This window comes from Coturnix japonica, chromosome 6 (assembly GCF_054131305.1).
Source record: "Coturnix japonica strain WE chromosome 6, WE-NBRP24, whole genome shotgun sequence".
Taxonomy (NCBI): Eukaryota; Metazoa; Chordata; class Aves; order Galliformes; family Phasianidae; genus Coturnix; species Coturnix japonica.
The window spans coordinates 22,700,772-22,724,246 of record NC_140668.1 but is presented as its reverse complement, the minus strand read 5'-3'; the positions used below and the strand labels follow the sequence as shown (position 1 = coordinate 22,724,246).

Genomic DNA, 23,475 nt, shown 5'->3' with positions numbered 1-23,475 from the left:
ATCACACTGCTTGTATCTCGTGTAGAGTCTGACTTTCACAGCTGTCCTTTCTTTGAACATATTTGCTGCCTAGGACAAGATGTATCTTCAGATTCAGAACATTCTTTCTGTATTTTATATCATCATTAGAACTGCACTTTAACAACCCGCACTAATGGCAGTGACCACTGCTGAAATGCACCACCCACCCCTCCCTGTGCTACAGCCGCTGTTGGGCTGCCATACAAATTCAGCAAACATTAGTGAATGTCAGTGCCGTTTTTTTCACATAGAGGAATTCAGTTGCATCCCTGTGCCTCAGCTGTGTTTCTATGCCCTTCTGCGGCCGTCTGTCACATGGCAACAACGTGTAATGGGATACTGGTGGGAAGATGCCCCCTCTCTTGCCATACAGACAGCATCTGCCCCTGGTGTTGCGGGACAACATCTTACAGGACGTGACATTACTTTTGGAGCACTCCCCGCACTCAGCACTGCGCATGCGCCCGTCCCTCGTGCAGCGCCGGGAATCTCGCGAGAGCGCTGTGGTAAACATTGCACAAAATGGCGGCGGCGGGGCTGGGTACCGTTGCGGCATGGTGAGCGCGGCGGGCGGGGGAGCGGGTGGGATGGCGGAGCTGGGGCCGCTTCGTGTCCTGTGAGGCGATCACAGCCCCGGTGGCGGTAGGGACTTGCGGTGTGGCCGCCCGTGCCGGGCACTGCGGCTCTCGGGAGTGCTGGGCAGTGCTGTGGGACAGGAAGGTTCTTCTCCCCTCGTCTTCTCACGGGCTTCCACTGTCTGTTCCTGGCTCAGCGATAGTATTACATCGTAGTGTTTCTTGAAATCCACCCTGGAACAGAACGTGAAGAAGCTGCTCCTATATGTGAAAAGGATTTTCCACGTTGTTTTACATTTGCAAACCCTGCCCGTGTTTTCTCAGGTGCCCGTGTTGTGGTAACCACGTTCCTGCTCAGGAGAACCTGAAAGCCTCCTTTAATAACAAGAATCTATTTCAAGCTTAGGAACTAAACATTTGCTTCCTGTGGTGGTATTTCTTGTCCTTGGCAGCCACAGAAATAGAGGTTCAGCCTGATTCTCCTTGTGTCAAATTACATTCCAGAGCATTATCATCATAATCTGTGTTGCTGAGTAGAGAAAAACAACCCACCACCATACTTTTTGAAGTACCCACAGACACTTCCTATAATGCTTCATTTTGCTTCCATTTTTTTCCTTGCAATGGGCCTTACATGTCAGTTCGTTGTTTTTACTCTGCTTACATGAAGGGCAGTAGAATTAAGTTGTTGCTGTTACCTGCTCTATTGCCAGGTTAATAGCTGGGTATCTCACCTGGCGTGAACCAGGAAGAAACTCAAGTGTTCTAGGAAAGTTACTAAATGAAACATGAACAGCTTTTTCTTTGTCATTTCTAATGCTAACTGCTGAAGGAATCTGTCTTTTGTGCTTTTTCAGGCTATGTGTTTACATAAACATGGATCTAACTATTTGCAGTGTTGCCTTGCAGGTCAGCTTGCAAACAACTTTACTAATTCTAGGGAGTTAACTTTGCTCTCTGAAATGGAGTACAGGACTCAGCTGCCATATCATGAGTGACCGAATCATTTAATACAAAATGGAGAAGAAACGTAGAAAGAAATGAGCCTGTTTATTAGGCTTTACCTCAAAAGACAATGAAATCTGTATTTGCTTCGGGCACAGCTCAAAGAATATCCAATTGAACGGCACAGTGAAATCAGCATTTACTGAAAGAGAAATGAACTAGCTTATAAAGAAGAAAAGTGTGAATTGAATATATGGAATTCTTGGAATGAAACCATTTTCTTCTGTGACCATGAAGTTTGCAAACATCTGGTTTGTTCTGGTTGTTATTTTACTCTGTGGCAAAAAACACTTCAGTACCAGACTAGGGAATTCCTCTCATGAGGCTCACATATGTCCTGGATGTTCTCGCCTGACTTTGCATGTGGAGTTCACTTCAACAGTCGTGGAGCATGGTAATAGTCGAGCATTTAACAATATAAATCTGTGTGATGTTCAAGTTAGTGTTAATGATGATGTTAATGTTAATGAATTGCAGTGTTTGTGCAATGGTAACATTCAGAGGCACAGGTAGAGCTTTAAAATTATCTGCATTCAGATTGAGAAAGAATTTTACGAAGGTTCATGTTTTAACTGGACAGGGGATTTGAAGAACAAGAAAAGGAGGGGGGGGGGGGCTATAAGTAGTATGTTAAATGTGAAAATAGAGCATGGAGGTTCAGCCAGCATGGTTGCTCAGGTGTGTTTTCATAGCTTTTTGTTTTGACCCACTAAGAGAAGTGAGAAAGGCAAGGGGAAGTATGTGTGGTTTTGGTTTTTTTCTGTGAAAAATGTTTGCAAGTGATAATATGTTTGTGGACAAGTAGCAACGTCAGTGCAGAGGGAGCAGATGAAAGGTAAACTAAGGCTGGAATCACTCCTGAAATAGCCAAGGATAACTGTAGGGAGGAGCAAATAAAATAGGTGCTGAACTGGATGTGGTCTGCAATGCTGAACAGAACCAGCCACCAAAGTGTAAAAGGAAAGACAGATACCATTGTATAGAGTGCAGTCTGTATTGGTGTAGCAGCTGTGTGTGTGGGATAAGCATAACGTAGGTGTGGTGTATGGATGGCTATGCGTTGTAGTGGAATGGTGAACAATCAGCACTTATCATTTGTAGTTCTTACAGAATGCACAGATGACGTTTTTGATAACATCTCTGCTGTGTTTGAAACTGTAGTTTCACGTAACAAACTAACTAATTTGACTCTATTGGAAGTGTTTGGTTTGTCATGGTATAGATAATAGGTCTGTTCCCATAATGGAGCTGTGTGTGTGCCTGAGCATTTGCACACAATGTCAATAATGGCATCTTGTCCATGACCTAGCACAGGGCTTGTTGAAGTGGTTGTGGCAGTGCGTCTGCAATCCACCCACAAGTTACTAACCCAGGTAATCGAGGACCAGACTCTTGGGACCAGCTTTGTTCTATGTGCATATCAAAGTTGGTGTCAGTAATTTCCCTAGAACTCAGTTCATTGTTCCCTGTCCTGTGCTCACCCCTGTCATTTCACCTATCCATGCTATTACAATTCTGCTTTCATAAGCACTTCATTGTGCAAAAACTTTATGTAGTACAGAAATAAATTTCAGTCCTGTAAAGCAAAAAACAAAAAAAGTGCCTCAATTGTGATTATTTATTTTGGATAAAGAAAAAGAAATATTCAGTAACTTTGAGTGCATGACTAAGCTGATTTAATAAACATCAGTTCTGATAAACTGTACTCTTGTTCCAGAGTATATTGTGGCTTTTAATGGATACTTCACAGCTAAGGCTAGAAGTAAGTTTATTTCAAGCGCACTAAAAAGCAGTGGCATTGAGAACTGGAGGATTGTACCTCGCAACAACCCAGCCAGCGACTATCCGAGTGATTTTGAAGTGATTCAGATCAATGAGAAACAGAAGGATGGCGTACTGACACTGGAAGATCATCCGAACATCAAGCGAGTAACACCTCAGCGGAAGGTCTTCCGATCACTCAAATATTCAGACTGTAAGTAATTTTATGTGTTTGCATGAGATTTGGAAAATTTAAGACTAGCTTAGCATTACACAAATGAAAAGTGCCCTTCAGTTTTTCTTTAGTAAGTCTATTCCTTTGCCTTTGAAATTATCAAGGTCTTGCTGTACCTTTCTAAAAGCATTGTGATGCATCCATATACAGTGTAATAGTCGGTTAACAGAGTTTATTGGCCACTGTAATAGGAAAAATTGAAGTTTTCACTATTATTGAAGGCATTAATACATCTGGAAAAAATGGTTACTTGTCTAAAATCCATGCTGTAACAGTTGTGATGTGGATGCTTACGTAAACAGAAAATCTTTTGTGTTTTTCCTCATACTTTTGTTTTTTTTCTTCCTTAATCCTAATTCTACATAGCTGATTCTTTGTTGCACTGCAATGAAACCAGATGGACTCAGAAATGGCAGTCGTCTCGTCCCTTGAGAAGGGCAAGTCTTTCTCTGGGTTCTGGCTTCTGGCATGCAACAGGTAGACATTCAAGCAGGCGGTTGTTGAGAGCTATCCCTCGCCAAGTTGCTCAGACTCTGCAGGCAGATGTCCTCTGGCAGATGGGTTACACAGGTATTCTGTTGTTTGTTGGCTTGCAGTTACCTCTGAGAAACAAGTGCAGCATAAGGAAAAATTACTTGGCTTGCATGTATTAATCTCATTGGATGACAGTTCCATAAATGTTGGGCAGTATTTTGTTTTGAGGTGCACTGTTCCAGAGCGCTTTTTGTGTGTGCATGTGCATACTGTTCTTAAGAGGAAGTAGTTCTGTTTGGAATTGTTGATTGATTTCTGAAATGGAGCAGGAAGTTTGCCTTACAGCCACAAGTTAATAAATCTGCAAAGTGTGTAGTACATTAAACATAAAGGTTTTCATTCATTTGGCTGAACACGTTAGTTATGAAGGTGAATCAGGAAAATCAATCCTTTATTGTCATAGGTGCTGGTGTAAGAGTAGCAGTGTTTGACACTGGACTGAGCGAGAAACATCCACATTTCAAAAATGTGAAGGAGAGAACAAACTGGACTAATGAGAGAACCTTGGATGATGGTGAGTTACTGTGTACTGTTGGTGAGAGAATTCCTGACAGTGCTGTTTCATACTGTCAAGATTCAAAAAAACCTTTTATTTTCTGCAGCATGTTTGTGTTTGTTTTTCATGTGTCAGCTGTAACTTGACCACATGTTTTCACAGGTATTATTAATTTAATTTATTGCAGTCTATTACATTTTATTATAGTTGTTGATTAACAATAAAAATGAGTAAAAATGAAATGGTTTGGCTTCTAACATCTCATTTTGTTACCTTCTGTCTGTGATAGGTTTAGGCCATGGAACTTTTGTAGCAGGTGTGATAGCCAGCATGAGAGAATGCCAGGGGTTTGCTCCAAATGCAGAACTGCACATTTTTAGAGTGTTCACCAATAACCAGGTAGCTGTTCTAAAGGTGTTGTAATGTATATCTTTCCAGATAAATACTATTTTAATCCTTTTCTTGGGAGATGTCATGAGTGCTTGTAAATGTTGATATATTTTCTTTTATCTGTGCAATATGTGTAGTGTTTTCTCTATTTAAAAGGTTACTCCAAATTTCTTAGAGTTTCCAAATCTGGTGTATTCTTCAGAAATTATGTTTGTGGAAGTCTCATCTGTATAAGTGTTAAAACAGTCTCATAAATATACTGAGCTCTGTGAATAGTAGTAGAGCAGTGTTCGTTTTGTGCTTTATTTCTGTGATGGTTCACGTCTCTCTCTCTGAAGGCTGTTCTGTAATGGAATTGCTGAATTTTCCAGTGATAGTTTTTACTTCTTTCTTATGTAGGTCTCATATACATCTTGGTTTCTGGATGCCTTTAATTATGCAATTCTAAAGAAGATAGATGTTTTGAATCTAAGTATTGGTGGACCAGACTTCATGGATCATCCATTTGTTGACAAGGTTGGTTCGAGGAAGGGAAAGATCCCATAGTTGTGTTGTTGTATCCCTGGACTTGCAGAGCTGCTTGTTTACCACTGCTTCTGATAAGGTCTGATTCTGCAGTCAGTCCTGAGGAGTTTCATGTGCATGAGAGAAATTTTGTACAGATACATAGTCTTTTAGGTAAATTTTTAGGGAGTTGGTAAAAAAGAAATGAGCACAAACTCCAAAGTATTCACAGAGCTGCAGAAACATGCCCTTTTACAAAATGCTGCACGTACAGCCTGCAGGCATGACTGACAAGCAGGCAACTAACTGGAGTCTTAGTGGAAGAAGCTTCACTGAAATCCAGCCCTGCTTTTTCAAATCTTTGTATAATTAATTTGTCTCATGCTAAAAATGAAAGCAGCAGCAGATTGTTAAGAATGAATAAGTAAAAAGTACGGGTGGTTGATTCAGCTTTGTAATTAGAGGTTTGTTTCAGGTTAAGATGGAATTAGGTGTTTATCATTGTGTCATGGTTCCCAGAATTGCTGATATGTACTTAAAAATCAGTGAGTGAATTACATTAAAAGGACAGAATCTTTCTCTGAAAATGGTAATAAAGGGTGCCTAAAAAGTTCCTTTTTTTTTTTTTTAAATGAAAATCTGCGTTGAAATTTGATTTGACAGTGACTTCAGTACTCACCCCTGAGTAATTTTTGGAGGGGATTATTTCATTTTTGCTTCTGGAGTGTTTTCTTACAGGCAGTTTTTCATTTGATGCAACGTGAGTCAGTACAGTTAGCAGGGAAGCTTTTAAGGCCACTATTGATCACATAATCTTAAGAATTGTTGGCATGTAGTACTGAATATACCAGTGAGAGGTATTTATTTTGTAAGTCTCAGTAAGAAAGAGAAATAGAAATCAGTTGCTTACATCATGTCCCATGGAGTTTGTGTTTGTTCTCAGAGTCCCTTCTTTGGCAGCAGAATGTTATTTAAAATGTTATTTTTTGCAGGTATGGGAACTGACAGCTAACAACGTGATCATGGTCTCTGCTATTGGCAACGATGGCCCGTTGTATGGGTAAGTTTCAGAGATCACCTTAAAGGAAAGCAAGTGTGATGTTTAATGTTTTTGAAAGTAGTTGTGCTTGGGCTGCAGGGTATTTTCTTCTTTTTACTGTAATGTATTCATAGAAAGTGACCTAAGTTAGACATCCTCCTCTGTCTCATCATTTGCCTTAGAATACTTTTTTGAATGACTATTTTTTCTTCATAGGTGACTATTTTTTCTTCAGACAGTGAAAAGTTAGGAAAGGAGGTCTTCAAGACCAGGTTGGACAGGGCTCTGGGCAACCTGATCTAGTAAAGGTGTATGTTTGGTGGCCCTGCCAGGCAGGGGGGTTGGAACTACATAATCCTTGAGGTCCCTTCCAACCCTGGTCATTCTGTGATTCTGTGACAGGACTTTGACTGATACTGCTGCACTAGTATAAGCAGACATCTTTGTATAAACATAAGGCTTAAAGAATACGGAATGCTAAAGCCAGAATGCTTTGCGTTGTATTTCTAAAATAAATGCCTAAAATCAGATTTTGTTGTGTCTGGAAGAAAAGTGGTTTGGTAGTGTAAGTTCTTGGGTTACTAAGTGCTTCAAAAGTTTTTTTTAGTCATGAACCATAACAGTATCAGACAGGACCAAAATTAGCTTCTGTGCAGGTTAGAAAGAATAACTGACAAAAATGTGATGACAGTGTTTTTGTTTTCAGTATAAATTTATGGCTTTAATGGTGGTCTTAATTTTTTTAATTATTGTTGTCTTGATAACTCCCAACTTGTTGTAGGACTCTGAATAACCCTGCTGACCAGATGGATGTGATTGGAGTAGGTGGCATTGACTTTGAAGATAATATAGCTCGCTTTTCATCTAGGGGAATGACCACTTGGGTAAGATAGTTGACCAGCAGCCAACCACTGTTGTATAAAGATTTTAAAAAGGGAGGCTTTTTCAGAGAGATAATATCAAGCAGCTGATGTCTGTGGGGTAAACAGTGATAAAAATTTTCATGGGATATCAGAATTACGAGAAATAGATGAAAGGCCTGAAGCAAGAAGCTTAATACTCATCATTTATCATTAAAGTTGCCAACTTTTGGCATTCTTCTTACATTTGTAAAATGCCAAGTATCATTTGAATTACAATGTCCTGTGTGGGAAGATCTCTCTGCTCTTGTCCTTTGTTCAATAGAAAACTCTTAGCCTTTCCAGATGGTATATGTAATGCTGTGCATATTTGATATCCTTTCTGTTTGTAGTTGACTGTTGAACTGAGGTGCGTGTACTGCACACGTGATTTCATATGTGATTGCATTGTGATCTTGATTGACGTCTCTGATATATCTTTCTCCTTTGTGCTGCTTCTCATTAGCCAGTAGCAGAGGGATTATTGTTTTGTTAGTAGTTTCATGCTTAACTAATATGGTGGAGTGTTTGTTGACATACCTTTCCTGGGTCACCATGCTGAGGAGTTGCTGTAAATGGTTAGAGTCCTTCTTTAGGTGTTACTTGATATTCTGTGATGCTGAACCCTATCTGATTTAGTGATAATTTTATTTCTGAATTATTTGCATTAGTTTAAATACTTAAATGAAACAGCCAGTGTTCTTTATGTATCAGGACATGGATTCATCCATTTTCTTTCACAGGAGCTGCCTGGAGGTTATGGTAGGGTGAAGCCTGATATTGTTACCTACGGCTCTGGAGTGAGAGGTTCTGGTATGAAAGGTGGATGCCGCTCTCTTTCGGGGACAAGTGTAGCATCTCCTGTAGTGGCGGGTGCTGTCACATTGTTAGTAAGGTAAGCCTTTAGTAACAGCCCCTTAGAAGATACAGATGCAGGAGGGCTATAAGAAACTCTTAAGAGGATCCACCAAATGAAAATATATTGCATTTATGTGTAGGAAAACAAACTCAAGGGATGGAATTGGTGTTCTTGTACCCAAGACTAATGTCTCTGACTGGCTCTAACTTTCCTGGAAAAAACCTGAGGACTGTTTTGAATAGTTAGGTATTTGAAAATACAGTTAAGGAGAACAGTTTTACAAAGTAATTTTGTTAAATATTTTATGATATTTAGTTGCTTTTGTTTTTTGTGTTGCAAAAGAGCAGCTATTCAAAGTAGGTACCTGTAGCTGATAGCCATCTGAATACCTGTTTTGCAGTATGTAGGGCTTTTATGGTTATTACCCAGTTGCATAACTCACCTACTGCACACAGAAGAGTTTGAAAGGAAGGTAGGAATTACAAGTTTCTGCTTTGTGTTTGTCACTGTTGCTACTTAAGGATAAGAAATTATATCTCTGTCAAAACTCCAAGTAATCATATTCCTATGTAAAATTGTGCAGTTTTCATTGGACAGCAAAGCTATCCGCCCCACCTCACATGAGCTACACAACAGAAAATCACAGCATTCTATAAGGTCTTGGATTTTAGAATCTTTCACTTAACATATATAAGTATTGTCTCGGTAGTGAGAACTGGTCATGGAGCACTCTATAAGGAGAAAAATTGATACAACATTGGTTTTCAAGAGAAGTGTCGTAATATTGTCACTCGTGTTCCCATCTTAAACTGTTGCAGGGAGATATCAAGTAGATGTTGTACGCTGCAACCTAATTCTTATTTGCATTTTCTTCAAATGAAACAGAGCCTTAAAGCAAAACGTAAACTGGACTAGCTAGAAACTAGAATGAAGGCCACATTAAGTGACCCACTGTTTCTCATTTCAGCACAGTTCAGAAGCGTGAAATGGTGAATCCAGCAAGTATGAAGCAGGCACTTATTGCATCAGCACGTAGACTTCCCGGAGTCAACATGTTTGAACAAGGACATGGCAAGTTGGATCTTCTGAGAGCTTATCAGATCCTCAACAGCTATAAACCACAGGCCAGGTTAATTTTAATCCTTAATTAATCAACAGTACACTACAGTCTGCTGTATTTCTTTAAGAGAGCAGATGATGTGCATCTGATACAGTTGAGCAGTCTGTGCTTATGGAACAAAGGGAACTTGTATAGATCTTACATAATCAGGAAGCATGAATTTTGACAGTAGAGGCTATGAAAAATCACTGTATTTTCTACCCATGTTAAAGCAGTGTAGGGGCTTGAAGTCTCGGGGCTAAATTTACTTTTCTTTCTAGGCTCAGTTTAACTCTCTGGTGTTATTCATAATGCAACCTAGAATGAAGTGAAACAGTAGCTACATCTTAGTTTTCCAGAAGAATGTTTCACTGTGCTGAGAAGCTCCTTTTGCTTTGTAAGAAAAACAAAACAAAACCAAAAAACCCCAACACTCTCAAATTTTTAAAAAAAGGGGAAGAGAAGATTTTGGGACACATTTGAGAAGCGAGATGAGTACTTGATAGAGTAGGTGTGACTGGTATGTTTTATCAGTAATGTTTTCATACATCAGTTTTATGTAGTGGCTTGTATTTCTACTTGTTGTTTGTTCTTTTCTTTTGTTAAATTTTATCTCCTCTGTCCTTCCTGTAGTTTGAGTCCAAGCTATATTGACTTGACGGAGTGTCCCTACATGTGGCCTTATTGTTCTCAGCCCATATATTATGGAGGCATGCCAACAATTGTTAATGTTACTATTCTTAATGGTATGGGAGTCACTGGGAGAATTATAGACAAGGTAAGACAAAATATTCTTCCAAAACCTGACTGTGTTCCTAAAAGCTTCTTAGAAAGGACTACTTCAGCTAATAAATTTGATAGAATATACAAGCATTCATACTTGTGAGAACAGCAGATGCAGAACATTTGGTTTTAAAGGACACACACGGATTTGTCCCCATGAGCAATCTGCAGGTTTTCCAGCAATGCACTGGTTTCAAGGGTGTGTAGTGTTTTGTCTTCGTAAAAACAATTTTGACTGACTTAGATTTCTTTAAATTCTCTGCTAGCATTTAAGATCTTCTGTATCTTTTGTGTGACCATAAGAATTCACTGAAAAGGATCTTGATGTTACAAATTATGACAATTGACTTGGGTCAAAATGACCTGAAGGTGTTGACTTCTCAAGGCCTGCTGCAAAATCTGTTGCTTTTTGCCAGTAATGTTGAATTTGTTGATTGACTAGGGAGAATTTAGGATTTTTTAAGGGTAAACATAAGACAGATGCATGAACTTGGAAAGTATCCTATCCCAAGACTCTTGCCAGTGTAAATGAGCTTAATTTCAGCATCTTACTGTGAATCCTAAGGTCTGTTTTAGATTTAAACTTGCACTTAAGGGTATCAGAGGTCTTATAAATATCTGATGGTAATGCTTAGACACAGCCAATGTAATCAGCCTGAGTCTCTTACACCTATAGCAATTTTTGTTATAGAAAGGAAATTTCATGTCTTCGCCAGCATTTTTATTGTACAGAACCCTAAAATGTTAAACTGTGTTCATGTAGTGTGCTTTTCATATATCTTCCTCGAGTCTTTTCTCTGGGAGGTCTACACTCTGGATCGTTAAGGCTGTCATGACTGGGTTGATTTACTGTCACAACATGTATCTTCTGGGCTCTATGTACGTTTTGAAATTAGGCATAATCTTCAGGAGAATAAGATTTGATGATTCTGACTGCAAATACTGTTTTACCAACTTTTGGTCCTCTTCCTTTCACAGCCAGACTGGCAACCCTATCTCCCACAAAATGGGGATAACATTGAAGTGGCTTTCTCCTATTCCCCTGTGTTATGGCCTTGGTCCGGATACTTGGCAATTTCAATCTCTGTAGCAAAGAAAGCAGCATCTTGGGAAGGCATTGCTCAAGGTCACGTTATGATCACAGTATCATCTCCTGCAGAAAATAAAGTTAGTACTGCTTTTTTTTTGGGGGGTGGGGTGGGATGGGAGGTTGGTTAGGGATGAGGGTGGTGGTTTTAATTAAAACACCTTCACAACAAACCCTTATTTGTACAGTGCATCTCTGGTGAAGCATAAGTTAGATAGTGGTCAAAGCACTGAAAAGTACAAATAATAATCCTTATAACTGAGTAGCATATTTAAAGTATTTTATGTTCTGAGTGGAAATAAAAGCAGTTGAGCATGTAGAAAACGTAGTAAGGTGATTTAAGGCAGAAGTAATCTCTTGTTCTACTTAGTTGGTGGTATTGATGAGTAAAAATACAGGAGATACCTCTGTTTTTCCAGTCTCTTACAATCCACAGTTGGTGAATGTTTCTGTAGGGGAAAATAATTTCAAAGTGTTTTTTCTGTCCTTCAGTCAAAGAATGGTGCAGAGCAGACTTCGACGGTGAAGCTGCCAATAAAAGTGAAGATTATTCCTACTCCACCTCGTAGTAAGAGAGTCCTTTGGGATCAATATCATAATCTCCGTTATCCACCAGGATACTTCCCTAGGGATAATTTGAGGATGAAGAATGATCCACTAGATTGGTATTTATCTCAGGTTCTATTAAATCAGTATTTTTTGTTTACATGTTAATGATATGTAATAATGTTACTGAGTGCCAGAGAGCACCTTATTCCATGAGACCTTATTCAGTGTGACGTGGAATTTTCTAATAAATCCATGATCAATTCTTAGCTCCTATTTTTCTTTCTGCAATTTTTTGTTTGTTTTGTTTTGTTATTGCTCTCTGTGGTTTTGATTCATTTAAAATGAAAAGCTTTTTAAACATTTGGGATGCAGGGATTTTTAGCTCTCATGGTGTAATTTTTTTCCTTTATGCCCTGATTTCTGTCAGGGAGTTGAGAGGAACACTTAATTAGCCACTTTGGCTCCCTCCACCTTATAGTTAATGCTGTTCTTACAGCCTGTTCAGCAAGGAGGAGGTCCTGTGAAAGATATATGATTTTAATGCAGCAGTGTTTCTGCATGATGTGGTACAAACGTACAGAACTGTGCTCTTTATGGGACATTCTCAGTTTCTAACTTTGACTGTGCTACTACCTCTGTAGCACTTTGAACCAATGTTATTTAAGAAAAAAATTGCAAGAGGTGATGGTGCTTGGGAAACCACAGGTTATCCCTTGAACAAAAAATAAATAATCCTTTTAGAAGAGGGCCTAGGAAATAATCTGCAAATAGAGGATTTAAATTAGGTTTTTACATGCCAAATTTGAATATCTTCAACAGTTTTCTTCTGTCTTTTCCTAAGGAATGGTGACCATATCCACACAAACTTCAGGGACATGTATCAGCACCTAAGAAGCATGGGTTACTTTGTTGAGGTTCTTGGTTCCCCATTTACGTGTTTTGATGCAAGTCAGTATGGTAAGCATGTGCTATTTATATGCTGATATTAATTAGTATAAGGTGTTGCTGCGCAGGCTTACTTGGGAGTCTGGTGAATTAGTACAGTTGTCTGTCGTTATCTTGAAAAAATGAGGAGAGAAGCCCCTCATTTTTTATTTATTTTTTGTTTGTTTGCAGTTCTGCAGAGGCAGAACTGTATTTTCCTGAAGAAAATTTTGCATAGTCAAAGAATTGTAGATTCAAATTGAGAATGTCTGTTCTGTTTTTTGGAGATGAGTGCTTTCTGAGAAGTGTAAGTAAGTAGAGGTTAAGGAGGGAACTCCAAGGAAGGAAGAGAACAGAAATGCACATGGAGGTGGAATAAATGTGTTAAATGAAATGAAGAAAAAACTGGAATAGAAGACTTCTAATCACAACTCTGGTAAACCTTCAGTAGAAGCAGCAGGGAGCAAATAATTTAAGTCAGAAATGTTCTTATATGTTTATAAACAGAATTACTTCAGAGTTGTACTTCCATGGGAATATGTTTAGTGAGGCAGGGAAATTTCTTCCAGTCTTATAAACCATGCAAAATGAGGCTTTTGAATTAGAATAGGTAGCAGAACATTCTCTGTGATCCTGGTCTTTGGCACCACTGAACATGAATGAGTTTGTCTTTAGACTGCAGTTAGTATACAGTGACTCTGTAGTTAAGGTGGCAATGAGCAGCAGAGATTATCCAAGTCCAGCCCTTCTGCACTCTGGCTTCTTACAGAATGGCTTGGAAGGGACCTTAAAGATCAACTTGTTCCAGCCTCTATCATCCAGATCCTTAACCAGCTAAGATTTACATTATCCCTGAGAATGGAAATTCCACCACCTCTCTGGGCAGTCAGAAAGTGAAGAAGTAAAATGGCTTGATATTTAGGAGTAATCTACTTGTTTGATTGTTAGTTCTTTTCAGTCATGCAGAAAAAGTGCAGAACATTCATTTATGTTAACTTTTGCATGGGTTGCAGTAATAGTAATCACATTAGCATGAACACCGTTTTTGCTTTTATCTGCAGGGACTTTACTGATGGTGGACAGTGAGGAAGAGTATTTTCCTGAAGAGATCACCAAGCTGAGAAGGGATGTTGATAATGGACTTTCACTTATCGTGTTCAGTGACTGGTACAACACATCTGTAATGAGAAAAGTTAAGTTTTATGATGAAAACACAAGGTATGCATTTCTTTCATTTCTATGGGAAATAAAATGTCATGGAATTGCTATTTTGTGGATGTACTGTCCTAAAAATTCTGTGTGATAATTGTATTTAATCACCTGCAATGCTTCTCATGCTGCCTCTAAGAAGAAGAACCTCAAGAGTAACATCAACCTTTAGCTGCAAAGCTGAAGGAGAATACCTATCTACTTTATCGTTATTGTGAACCACTCACTTGGTAATGTAATCTTTTGAAGCCCAGGAAAGTATTTTCATTAGGAAGAAGTAAGAGATTGGAGACTAGCAAAGGAAAATGGATATGTTTCCACTTTGGAGAACAGAATAAAAGGCAAATGCGGCTTACATACTATATTACTGGACTGTGCACCCAATACTGGAAATACTCCAGTATATTATATAGAGGGAAATAAACTAATATCAGCAGTGGTGAAAAAGACCCTCGTAACTATTACAGTTGCCACATGTTCCATGGTAAGTTTGAAAGCTATGTTCTGCAGCTTGGGAGCAAGTAATGCTTTGCTTCATTAGAAATACTAGAAGCAAGAGACACAACTGATTTTTGCTTCATCATTATCGAATAGATAAGCTAAGACTGATTTTTATTTTTTTTCCTGGCAAATTTATGTAGGAAACTGTAATGTACTGAGAACTTTGCACCATTTTATTACTTTTGTTCAGAAGCATAGGTGTCAGAGAGGGACAGCTGCTTGTGTGCTCAAGTAGTTAAATGAGGCTTTGAGATTTAGTTCATTATTTAAGGAACTTGGAAAAAAATCCGTGTAGGTGACTTTTTGTAACACAAGCTATATACTTAAAAACTCTATTACCCTCTCTATAGACAGTGGTGGATGCCTGATACTGGAGGTGCAAATATACCAGCTCTAAATGATCTGCTTTCTGTCTGGAATATGGCCTTCAGCGATGGGCTGTATGAAGGCGATTTTACCATGGCAAGTCATGAAAGTGAGTACTGGAGTCATTGTCGGTGCAGCCTGTGGGCAGTAGCTTGTTTAGAGAATAGTTTCTGTGAGGATCACCTTGAATAAGAGTCAGGGGGACTGCTCTGAGAGTGAGCAAAAAGATTTTAATAAGCATGCTTAAATGATTACTTCCTATACTGATTCATTTTCATATGAGATAGTAAATGTTCTGAGTTCATAAAATCATACAATGGCCTGGGTTAAAAAGGACCACAATGTTGATCTAGTTTCAACACCCCTGCTGTGTGCAGGATCACCAGCCACCAGACCAGACCAGGCTGCCCATAGCCACATCCAGCCTGGCCTTGAAATGCCTCCAGGGATGGGGCATCCACAGCTTCCTTGGGAAACCTAAACCTTCCCTGTCTCAGTTTAAAACCATTCCCCCTTGTCCTATCACTGTCTACCCTCATAAACAGTCGTTCCCCCTCCTATTTGTACGCTCCCTTAAATACAAGAAGGCCACAGTGAGGTCTCCCCAGAGCCTTCTCTTTTCCAAGCTAAATAAGCCCAGTTCCCTCAACCTTTCTTCATGGTTGAATTCCAAGTGCAGTTCATTGAATAGTATTCTTGGAGTATTGTCTGTAAGTGTCTGTAGTATAAACTGTAGTTGCCAGAATAAGGCCTTCAGTTTAGTAAAGGTTTTAGTTTTGTGGTTAAGTGAAAATTTGAAATTGTGGAGGAGGAAGATCAGTGGGGAGACCTTCCTTGGAATAAACCTTGGAATTTAGATGTGTCTCAGCAGCCTGAGATGCTTTATAAATTCCTGTTCTTGTCATCTTTTGAATTGCAGTAGCCTGAGGTTATTATGTCTTACTGTTTTCAAGTTCTCAGGGCACAGGCTCATGACCTGGTTGTTTTCAGCCTTGTTAGGTCTATCCAGTCTTCTTTTTTTTTTCTGACCAAGTCACCTGATGTTTTCATGTTTTATTTCTAATTCTCTGTCTTCTGATCAGTTCATTGGAATGTGTATGTGGACAGAGAAGGCACCAGAACTGAGGGCTCTGTGCACTCTCCAGTATTGACTAAAGGAGATGGGTTCTCCCTATAAGTAGCGTGAACTACTGTATATCTTTTTGTGGTTGGTAAAGCTTTTCAGTTTAAAAGTGTCCTAAACAGAAAGGTTTGAAAGCAAGGTGAACCTGTGCTTAGGAATGCCTTATCTGTGGATACATGTACAAAGTGCACAAATCCACAGATTTCCTGGGAGTTTTTTTCTATGCCTGTTTTGACAGCTGACTGAGTTACGGTGGGAAGGTTGTCAGTTTTAGTCTGTAAATGTAATTTTGTGTTGTCTTCCAGTGAATTATGCATCAGGATGCAGTATCGCGAAGTTTCCAGAGGATGGCATTGTAATTGCGCAGACTTTTAAGGATCAAGGTATGCATTTCTTTCTCTTTTCTCTGTGTTTTAAGTTTTGTAACTTTGCTTTTTTGTTGAAAGCAAAGTTATAAAATCTAAAGGTGTAAGAACTATGGAGAGAAAAATGCATTGAAAGCAAGCATAGGGCTGGACTGAGAATGTGTTGAAGGAGGGCTGGAGTACATCTTCCACAGAGACAGGCTGGGGGAGCTAGGGTTGTTCAACCTGGACAAGACAGGGTTCTGGGAGGACCTCATTGCAGTCTTCCAGTACTTGAAGGGAACTTGTAAACAGGAGAGGGGCTGACTTTTTGCATGGTGTGACCAGGAGGAATGGCTTTAAACTAAATGATGGGAAGTTTAGGTTAGATGTTGGGAAGAATTTTTTTACTAAGGGGATGTCAAGCTGCCTCATAGAAGATGTGGGTGCCCCATCTCTAGAGATGCACGGGGCCAGGCTGGATGAGGATCTGAGCAACCTGAGCTGGTGGGAGGCACTGTGCCTCAGCAGGGACTTAGAACTGGATGGGCTTGAAGGTCCCTTCCAATCCAAGTCATTCTATGATTTTATTATAGGTGTTTTTTCATTATGTCTATTGGATATCTAACAGGAAGCTGCAATATAACAGCATATATTTTTTACGTAGTTTTGTTTTTATACAGTGCAGCAATATCCAAATGTACATATGCTGTCTTTTATTGTATTTGCTATATGTAAACACATCATGTGTGTTGTTTGTGTCTTCATGAGGAAAGGAATGTTCCTTGTCTGTGTTTCTCACAAACTGTAAATGATATTGAGCTCTGTCCATACACAGAATTATTGTAATCATTCCCTAATTTGGTGTGAATATTTAGGTAGCTGTGATGATCTAAAGGTAGAGGTAAGGAGGATTTTGTTAGACAAAGTATCTCTTACTGGTATCTCCTAAGGGAAACATTTTAGGCACATAGGAAGGCTGTACTTTCAGACTGGAGGAGTATGTTTTCTGTTCTTATCCTTTCTCTTTAGTTTTACTGTACCATCTTATTTATGAGGTAGTAATTCAGACTTGTAACAGCAGCAGGCAATGTAAAAATATATATATATATATATATTTTAATGGCTAATGGAGACATTTTCTGGAACAGTGAGGAACTCAGTCGTGAATTTTTTTGAGAGCAGACAATGTGTGAAGTGCTGTATGGTGATGACTTGGTTATCTTAGTATGAGAGAAAAAGAGAGACAGTGTGTTTGACAGATAGCCTGCTGGACCTGCTTTCTCTGTTGAATCCTTTTCATTCTGGCTCATGAAACAAAAGAGCTCTGTGTTTTGGTTCTGCTCTCTGAAGACAGTGTAAAAAGTAAAGGCAACCGAAATACTTAGCATTTGAAGCTGGTCATCTTATTTTGGGTTTTGAAGTGAGTGTTAAAGATGGGAAGCCTTAATATGTATCCTTACTAGACCATACTTTTCTTTGTTCATAAATTGAAAGGAGAACAGACAAGGGAAAGCAGTACTGCAGAGTTGCTGAAATGCAAGCCTGGAAGGCTTTAAGACAGGCTTCCTCTGAATTGCTTCTGTAAAAAAGTCAGAGCCCTTGTCTCACAGCTGCTGTTAACAGACAGGTGTCATAGTTCATGGAATGTCTCTTTTCTCATTTTTGTTGCATAGTAGATTTTCTTGTAGCAGTAGATAGACATGACAGCAAATCAGCAGAGAGCAGTATGCATTGTGATGGCTGATTTTTAAGATGCTGCATGTACCTTCTGTAGAAGAGCTAAAACAACATAAAGGGTTTTTTAAGGCAGATAGCTTTGGTTTAAAACTTATTCATGAAAATATTAGGATTTTTTTTATTCAAGAACATTGAAGATAATCCATGATGAGAGGGTTTTTTTTTAAGTTCTGCATAGAAGGAAGAAAACATTGCTGTCAGCGAAGAGCTTCATGATGGGGGTCTTGGAGCAGCTTCATTTCTATTGTAAAACAGCTTTTTTAAAAAACACTTTTAATAAATGTGTGACATGAAGAGTGGCATGACGGCATTTGTAAATTTGCAGTGTAGACGAGCTGATGTTGCTTCTCAGGCCATGAAATTTGTGTGTGCTTTGCTTTAGGTCTTGAAGTTTTAAAACAGGAGACTGCTGTAATTGAAAATGTTCCTATTCTGGGACTTTACCAAGTTCCTTCCGAAGGTGGTGGCAGGATCGTTCTGTACGGTGACTCTAATTGCTTAGATGACAGCCATCGACAGAAAGGTGTGTATGCTTCCACATGCAGGAAGAAATATTTTTCTTAAGCAGGCAAACGTCCTATGGTTTAGTAACAGCAAACACACAGCTCACAAACTCTTTTTTTGGGGAATCTCTGGACAATTCCCGCTTGGTTATTAATCTTGTTTCTGTAGAACTGCGGAAAATGGTGTAAGTTGCAGCTGGAATAAAAGAATGCTGCATGTTAAACAGATTTTTGATGAGTGGGAGCAATTACCCCAATACACCTCTGACCTGTTTTTCCACTGCAGATGACTTAGATGTTGATTTTAATGTTTTCTGTTTGGTTGGTTGGTTTTGTATTGTTGTTTTTTGTTTTTCCCCTTCTTTGCAGTGATTTTCTTTCCAGGAGCTGTAAACATGTGCTTGAAGTTGTGAAGAGACCATTAGAAGATCTCTTCGCTTTTTGCCCTGATGCATTTCAGGATGTTACATAGCATTATGGATTTTGTTTTGCAGTTTCTCATCCCTCTGCAGTGTTCCCTTCTGTATCACCATAGCAGTGCCTTCTCTGCATGCTGTAGTTTATTGAGAGCATTTAGCCTAAGTGAAGATGTGTAGCTTTTGTACAGAATGGTGCTTTGTGACTTTCCTAGTGCTGTTAAATTCAGTGTGACCTGTGATACAGGAAGAAGGGGAAAGCTCTCAAATCCTTCAAAGTTGGCCTTTAAGTTGTGAACCAGCGAAGTCTCCTGTAGAGACATCGGTTGCTGTAACTGAAATAAATTCCTTGCATTTGTGAATATAAATCCTTAAAATCTGATTGACCTCTTTAACAATCAAAGAGGGGAAGGGTTTGTGAAGATTATGAAGATTATGAAGATTAATTCCTGTTCCCAAGCAAGTGTTCCCTGAGAGGAGAGGTTGTGAGAAAAGTTGTTTGTGATCAGTGGAGTAGGTGATAGGATGTCATTCCACTTCTGAAATGGAAATTTCAGGCAATTGTGATGTTAACCAGGTGGAGTGCTTGTGCAGCAGGCCTGGCTCTCCATGGAACACAGTGTTATTTCAGGAGAAAATGCAGTTGAAATGCAAAGGCAAACCATGATGAAGTATATTGTGATGCTGGTTCCCAGACTGGTCTATCCCATAGCTGCTCTTTGTTGCTAGAAACTTTCCCTTTTCTTTTTTAGTTCATTTTTTTCATATTAAGCTTGAGAAAGCAAAGGAATCGTAACTTTCTACTGAAAATTCTACCTACTTCTTAATTATCTTTGCAAGGTGTTATTTTATCCTCTTAAAGGGTTCCTTCTCCTTTTCTCTCATAGAAATGATAATGAATGATAAGGAGAAGCTCTCAGCTCCCTGTGTTTCCACACTGGAAAACCCCCTAATTTTTTCAGGGACTTGGATGGCCTCGCCCAAACTAGAATTCCTGTACTGGAAACCTTCCACTTTATGACCTATCCCCCAAAAATCCTGATTTGGTACACAAGAAGATAATTTTAAGAGTGAACAGATTATTTTTATATGGAGGAGGAGTGGCTGAAAGTTGCATCTTGCTGAAGTCAGAACGTCAGAAGGAGAATAACAAGAATGAGAAATTACTTGTGCTTCTAAATGTTACAATACACTACTTAACAGTAAGATGAGCCATTTGAAGTGTAACTTAATGTATGTTTTGTTTTGGGTCTATGAAACCCACAGATTGCTTTTGGCTCCTGGATTCCCTCCTGCAGTACACTTCCTATGGTGTAATGCCTCCAAGTGTCAGCCATTCTGAAAACCGACAGCGACCGCCATCAGGAGAGGGCTATGCTCTCCCGGAGCGGATGGAAGGTGAGAACCTTATCTATGAGCAGAGTCTGCAACTGATGGGATGTCTGAGTGGAATTTAGAAATACCCAGGCAGGCTCTTGACAACAAGGTTAGCTTGTTATGAGCTCTGATGTTTTTCTAGAAGAAAGCACATACAAGCCTTAGGGATCTGTAATGATGCTGTCGTGGTTTGACTAAAGAAAATGTTCTGCTCATATGAGTGTTTTCAGTGCCTCCATTCTGCTAGGAGGTTTCTAGTTACTGGATATGGAGTGTGCATAAAATCTGGTCTCACATGCTGGCCAGCAAAACTTGGCTTACTGTAGGTACACAATCTTACTGTATTGTAAGGGACCTATAATTAGAATTAACAATTCTAACTCTGAGATTTATCTGTGAGTCATTACTGTAAAGAGCTCCTGATTTTACAGCAGCTCCATTTAGCTGGAGGCAAATGGTGGGAACTGTATTTCTGACACGGTCTGTTCTGTGCTGTGAATCGCAGGTAACCATCTCCATCGATACTCAAAGGTGCTAGAGGCTCACTTGGGAGACCCTAAACCCCGTTCCCTTCCTGCTTGTCCTCATCTCTCCTGGGCCAAAGCACAGCCTCTGAATGAAACTGCTCCCAGGTTAGTGTACATCTGTCTTAATGTTCTATAAGAAGTCTGGCTTCCAAGTTCAGCTTGAAAATTATTTGTTCCATCAGCAGATGGAAAGGACAGCTGGAATTCCTTTTCTAGAGAAAGACCAGATTGTAAAGAGGAAGTAGTGATTAACGCCACTTCAGTGAATAACTCTTACCTGATAGTTACACTGTATTCTGTGAAACAGAGATTTTAAAAATAGCTTCAAGTCAATGCCTTTTTATGATTGAGTGATTCCAATGTAACGTTCAAGGGCTTGCTTAAATCCATCATCAGCACATGCCTTTGAAATAGTTTTCTGAAACACTTCCTGGGACAGCTTGCCTAGCTGCCTTCTGGTGTATTATGGAGGTAAATGTCACTTGGTCACTTGGAGGTAAACACATCAGCACATAGCCCATACTTGTCTGCAGAGCTCCTGATGGCAATGTCTGCTAGTCTGCATGCAAGAGAGTTGCTAATAAATAGTTGTTGATATAATTGCATCCCTGTGACATCTGAGTGGAACTTGGGAGGCCTGTAAGCCGCAAAACCTAAAGAGCATATGGGATTATCACTCAGGTGCAAGTCAGTGAGTAGCTGGTTGGTTTCAGCTGACACTTTCAAAGCATGTTTCTGCAAAGTTCCTTGCATTACTGAAGTAAGTGGGCAGACATCTGTGTCTTTACATTTCTTGTAGCAACCTTTGGAAACATCAAAAGTTACTGTCTATCGACCTTGATAAAGTGGCTCTGCCCAGTTTTCGACAGAACCGACCCCAGGTGAGACCGCTGTCCCCTGGAGAAAGCGGAGCGTGGGACATTCCTGGAGGTATGTACTGAAAGGTTTGAAAGATAGGATTGTAGGTCAAGGGAAGACACGTTTCCTTTCAGTTGCGGAAAAAATGCAAATGCCAGTATGGTCATGTTGTATAAGACTGACTGATGAAGTCTGAGAGAAATATTTTTGCCTACGGATCGCTTACTTGAAAGGAGCCATGTGTGGCATACAGAGAGGACTACTTTGATGAGTGCTCTTTGGCCAACGCAGGTTTATTTTGGCAGTGGTTCTTGCCTTTGGGAGCTGTGACGATACCTCCTGCTGATGTGAATTTCTGGTGTGAGCATACAGCAGTAAAAGCAGAATCCAGAAGAATTTGTCTGGACAGTGCTTTGGGGACAGTGTTACACTAACAATGTAGAGCACTTGGAACAGCTCCTTACAGGCTTGGTGCTGCACATCCAGCTGGAAACCTCTTAATGTCTCACGCATGTTCTTTTCTCAGTCTGAGCTGCAAGTTGAAATGATGCCTTTAAAAAGGAAGGGTTGTGTAGCTTGTCCTTGCCGTGTGCCAGTGCAGTCTCCTGAGCAGCAGCAGCAGAATCACTTCTTTTATGGCATGATGAACAGAAGGTTCTTGTTGCAAGGGAAATCTGGGTTATGTTTTCATGTTCCCAAGTAGGTCAAGGTGGAAATGCCAGTGCTTTTCTGTGATGTTAGTTAACATCCTGTCTTATTTCTGCTAATCGGTCTGCAGTTGTTAATCTTCCTGTCTGAAATGTAATCTGATTGTAGCTCGTGTGCCCACAAACCTCTTTGCCTCTCTAGGTATAATGCCTGGACGGTACAACCAGGATGTAGGACAGACTATTCCAGTCTTTGCTTTTCTTGGTGCCATGGTGGTGCTGGCGTTCTTTGTGGTGCAGATCAACAAAGCGAAGAGCCGGCCAAAAAGGCGGAAACCACGAGTGAAGCGGCCGCAGCTCATGCAACAGGTTCATCCAGCAAAGACGCCTTCTGTGTGAAAGCTCTGGCTTGCCAAAGATGACCTCTGGTGATCATACTGGAGATACACATCCTGACATCATCTCACAGTCTTTGGACTCTGGAGAGAAAAAAAGGACCTCAACTGATCATATGTACATAAAACTGCAGCTTTAAGCAGCCGTACCCACCAAAGACTTGAATGCTGTTGAACTGGCTGCGTAGTCACTACGTAGCCCACGAGGGAGAAAATGGACCTTTTTTTGTAAGCTGACCAAACAAAATTTTATTTGTTTAGAGGCTATTTTCTATATTTATTGTTGGGGAGGGTGGGGGGAAAAGTCACTTTAAGGACCTCTGCTAAGGAAACACAAGTGCATTTTTTGGATAGGATGCAATTTTCTAGAATGGTTTAATGCTGAAGAGTGTAACTTACTTCATCAAAGGGAGGAGGGGGGCAGGAGAGACCAGTACAAATCAGTTTGACATAGTTCCGCAGTTTATTTTTATAAATCCAACTACTATGATGTTTTGTAATTCTTGGTCATGATTTCACCATTGTTGGTGAAGCAGATTTTCAATAAATACGTTATCTATATGAAGCTGAGACGGAGTGTTGCATGGCATTCATCCCTTCTCCCCCCGTGTCTTTGTCCTTAAAACAAATGTGCACCAGCGTGATGGGGATTTTGACAGTCTGAAACAAGGTTTATTCACACCTCTGATGGAGCTCAAAGGTAACGGCA

The 23,475-nt window shown here is 39.8% G+C and overlaps 1 protein-coding gene across 2 annotated transcripts; it reads left to right on the top strand.

Annotated features, from left to right (window-relative positions):
- Positions 1 to 533: 533 nt before the first annotated feature.
- MBTPS1 (membrane bound transcription factor peptidase, site 1) lies at positions 534 to 23,336 on the top strand. 2 transcript variants are annotated; one of them, XM_015873560.3, is made up of 23 exons: positions 534 to 578; positions 1,506 to 1,995; positions 3,319 to 3,576; positions 3,964 to 4,167; positions 4,535 to 4,645; positions 4,917 to 5,026; positions 5,417 to 5,533; positions 6,514 to 6,581; positions 7,342 to 7,444; positions 8,203 to 8,354; positions 9,286 to 9,447; positions 10,051 to 10,195; positions 11,179 to 11,367; positions 11,780 to 11,952; positions 12,678 to 12,793; positions 13,822 to 13,978; positions 14,821 to 14,945; positions 16,265 to 16,342; positions 18,426 to 18,566; positions 20,229 to 20,360; positions 20,845 to 20,971; positions 21,666 to 21,796; positions 22,574 to 23,336. In XM_015873560.3, the coding sequence occupies exons 2-23, from the start codon at positions 1,809 to 1,811 to the stop codon at positions 22,768 to 22,770; spliced, it is 3,183 nt and encodes a 1,060-aa protein (XP_015729046.1). In that variant the 5' UTR covers positions 534 to 578; positions 1,506 to 1,808; the 3' UTR covers positions 22,771 to 23,336. The 2 variants fall into 2 exon arrangements, with proteins under 2 accessions (XP_015729046.1, XP_015729047.1); XM_015873561.3 differs by lacking the exon at positions 18,426 to 18,566.
- Positions 23,337 to 23,475: the final 139 nt, after the last annotated feature.